This window comes from Benincasa hispida, chromosome 12 (genome assembly GCF_009727055.1).
Source record: "Benincasa hispida cultivar B227 chromosome 12, ASM972705v1, whole genome shotgun sequence".
Taxonomy (NCBI): domain Eukaryota; kingdom Viridiplantae; phylum Streptophyta; class Magnoliopsida; order Cucurbitales; family Cucurbitaceae; genus Benincasa; species Benincasa hispida.
The window spans coordinates 51,650,592-51,654,329 of NC_052360.1; the positions used below are offsets into that span (position 1 = coordinate 51,650,592).

The 3,738-nt window shown below is 36.7% G+C and overlaps 1 protein-coding gene across 1 annotated transcript; it reads right to left on the reverse strand.

Moving 5' to 3' along the window:
• Positions 1-452: 452 nt before the first annotated feature.
• LOC120067541 lies at positions 453-1,487 on the reverse strand. The gene is made up of 3 exons (XM_039019091.1): positions 1,121-1,487; positions 784-1,037; positions 453-512 (listed from the first exon to the last, which is right to left on the reverse strand). The coding sequence occupies exons 1-3, from the start codon at positions 1,485-1,487 to the stop codon at positions 453-455; spliced, it is 681 nt and encodes a 226-aa protein (XP_038875019.1).
• Positions 1,488-3,738: the final 2,251 nt, after the last annotated feature.

Genomic DNA, 3,738 nt, shown 5'->3' on the forward strand with positions numbered 1-3,738 from the left:
GTATTCTTCCTAACCTTTTCAAAATTTAAAAAAAAATTCAATTTTTCCTCAAAATCAACAATATCATGCATAAAATAATCAACTCAAAACAACATGCATAAAAGCACAAGATTCAAGCACAAAGTACGCCTCCCACCCCAAACTTAAAAAACTGTCCCCAATGCATAACATCTAAAACAATCACACAACATATGAGTGATACAAGGCTGGGTAATGAGCAAAGATTCACAAATATGGATGGCGAACTGGTGCTTGAAAACACTTGAGCATCCTCTCCAACCTGAGGATCAAAACAAAATAATCATGAGGTGGCTCTCTATCTTTAAAAAAATCAAACGAATCAAATAAAAAATAAAATAAACTTGAATTAAAACAAGAACACTTGGGTTGCCTCTCAAAAAATTCTTAGTTTAACGTCTTTAGCTAGACCTGGTCTCTAATTCAGACAACTTTCAAGGTGGCTTCATCATTCCATGCACAATAGCACCTGAAATATATAATTTTCTCCCACACTGACATTCACATAAAAAAAATTAGTCGAAGAAAAATTATCAAAAAAAGCATATTCTCTCCCTTCTTCCACCAGTTCAATATCTCCCTTATGAATATAATCGAGAAAGTTTATTGTACCTTCCTTTGGAGATTGTTCATAACAACTTATCTTTAATTTTCCCTTTCCTTTAACAAGAGATTTTTCAGAATGTTACCATCTACTTCATTGATCTATTGGCACAAATTTACAGGCTCATTAGGTTTGGAAGAACGAAAGATGATGAATTTTACCTCTTCATCATTCACCCGAAGTATAACCTTGCCATCATAAACCTCAATCAAATCTCTGCTTGTGGCTAGGAATGGTCGTCCAAGGATGATGGGAATTTTAGCTTCTTCCATGTCTAGGACCACCAAATTTGCTAGGAAGATGAAATCACCGACTTTAACCAGAACATCCTCTACTACACCACGAGGGTAAGTGGGGAACAATCTTCCAACTGCAATGAGATCGTCGTCGGCTGTACCTCTCCTATGTCTAGTTTCTTGTACAAAGATAAAGGCATCAGATTAATTGAGGCTTCTAAATTACATAAGGTCTTATTTACCGTCAAATTCCCTATAATGCGGGGAATGAAATTCCCAGGATCCTTTAATTTTTGCAGTAGCTTCTTTTGCAATATAGCATTACATTCCTCATTTAAGCTAACTGTCTTATACTTCATGGACTTCACATAGTTTGGCATATGTTCCAACGCATTTGCAAAAAGAATATTAATGTGAAGCTTCTTAAAAATATCCAAAAATTTAACCAATTGATCATTCAATTTCTTTTTCTGAAAGTTCTGGGGATAGGGGATTTTATTCAATACAATAGGTGAAGGTTCAGAATTACTCCCTGATTTAGATGATACAGGAACATCAGCCTTTTTCCCTTGATTCACATTACCAGTTGAAGAACTCAATACCGCCTGTTCATCTGTCTGGTCTGTCATAGAATGCACAATATTTTTTCCACATCTCAACGTTATTGATTTGCACTCTTCCCTTGGGTTTTTCTCCGTACAGTAGGGAAAGCTCCTTTGTTCATTGTGTTTAATGTAGTAGCGATCTAGCTAACTTGAACCTCAAGGTTTTGGATTGCTTTCCCATGACTCGTTACTATGCTCTCCAAGAAATTGCTTCTGCTCCTTGACTTCTTTATGAAATCCCCAAGCAAAGCCTCCACAGATGGTTTCTTTTCAGAAAAACCTGGAGGTGCCTGCAGAACATTCTTATTGTTGACATATGAAAACTTCTCATGATAGTGCAAACCTAGGTGATAATGAGTGGGTTGATTCATCTAATAAGAATTTTGATGGACTCTTTGAAGATTCGCTTGGCACACATAATTTTCCTGCTCAGGGTTAGGTACCTCCCATGATGTGAGTGTATTACAAGCTGCCATCGATACAATCGATGGTTGGGTACCTATAGACAAGAGATTAATGGCATTAGTCAAAGTAGCCATTTGCGCCTTTAAAGCATTTACCTCATCGAGTTCATAAACTCCAGCCACTCTAGATGAAGATCATTTCGAGGGCCGATTATAGCTCGTGGCAGCCATGTCCTCCAATAATGCCTAAGTAGCATCAACAGTTTTTGCAAAAAATTGAGCCACCTGTAGCAACATCGAAGATGGATTTCGTTGTACTGGTCAATCCATTGTAGAACAACTAGATTCGTATCCATTCATGGTATCCATGTTGGGGACACTTCTACAACAACTCCTTATAGCACTCCCATGCCTCGACTAACCTCTCGTCCTCTCTCTGTCTGAATGTGCCAATTTATATTCTCAGTTTGCTCGTTTTCGCAGGAAGGAAGAATTTGTTCAGAAAGGCTTGGGCTAACTCATCCCATGTTGTTGTGCTTCCCATTGTAAGTGACTTCAACCAATCTTTCGCCTTGTCCTGCATAGAAAAGGGAAACAATCTCAGTCTAATGGCATCAGAAGAGACTCCATTTATTTTTACTGTCTCGCTAATTTCCAGGAAAGAGTGGATATGCTTATGTGGATCTTCATGTGGAGTTCTCTGAATGCAAGGTCTCATGCCATCTGAATTAAACCAGGTTTTAGCTCAAAATTATTGGCATTAATTGGGGCTTCAGTAATGCCCATTAGGTTGTAGGGATAGCTGGTTAGAAATAATCTCTGATAGTTCTAACAGCTCCACCCTGGTCTCCCATGGCATCGAGCTCATCTCTCATATTCCTTCCTACTCTTCTCAAAGTCCTTTCAAGTTCTGGATCACAAGGAACAAGTTCAACCTGTTGACTTCTTCGCATACACAGGATTTTGCAACAACTACAAAAAAAAAAAAAAAACAAAAAAAAACAAAACAAAAACAAAAATGCCCAAATTAAGATCAACTCAGTTTTTAGCAATATTAAGCTAGGAAAAAAATTTCGTGTCAGTCCCCGGTAGCGGCGCCAAAAACTTGACGGTATGCATAAGCGCACGCAATCGAAGTAATAAATCCCAAATAGGGTATCGTCTTCAAGGACCTGCGTGAGCAAAATTTTCCTAACTTAGCTATCATAATTCCTCGTCAATTTTATCCAGAAAACCAAAAGATGATTTATATCTACAACTACGGATAACAAAAATTCAGTCATACACAAGAATAATTCAGAGCAAAACAATTCCAGGGTGTTATTTCTTTTAGGGAATACAATGAATATGATATGCAATTGATTGAAATTGATAGATTGATGCTAGAAGTTCTAAAATCAAGAAATCCTCTTTCGAGCTCAAACCATCCTAATAACTATCCATTGACCCAAATCTCTTCTATCGCTTGAATAGTTACAGCATTAAGACCCTTCAATCGCATCCCTTATTATTCTAAATTCACTCTCATGCAATTTTGAATAACAATCTAAATTATTGGGTCCAGCAAATTAAATTCTATCCCGATACATCTAATTAACTTAAGTTCATTCAATTAGTGGTCAGTTAATCAAAAGCATTAAGCAAAAATAATTTAGAAATCTATACAAAATCAATAAATTGTAAATTCAATATTCAAAGTAACATCCCTAAAATCCATAAACACCCTAGAATAAAAGAGTTTAGCCATGCATGATTCCGATAACAGTATTCAATAAACAAACAATCATTATAGCAAAAAATAAATTAACAAAGAAGAACGATCTCCCCTTAATAGGTTTGAATCCGAATCACGATCTTCTTGACACTCCCCG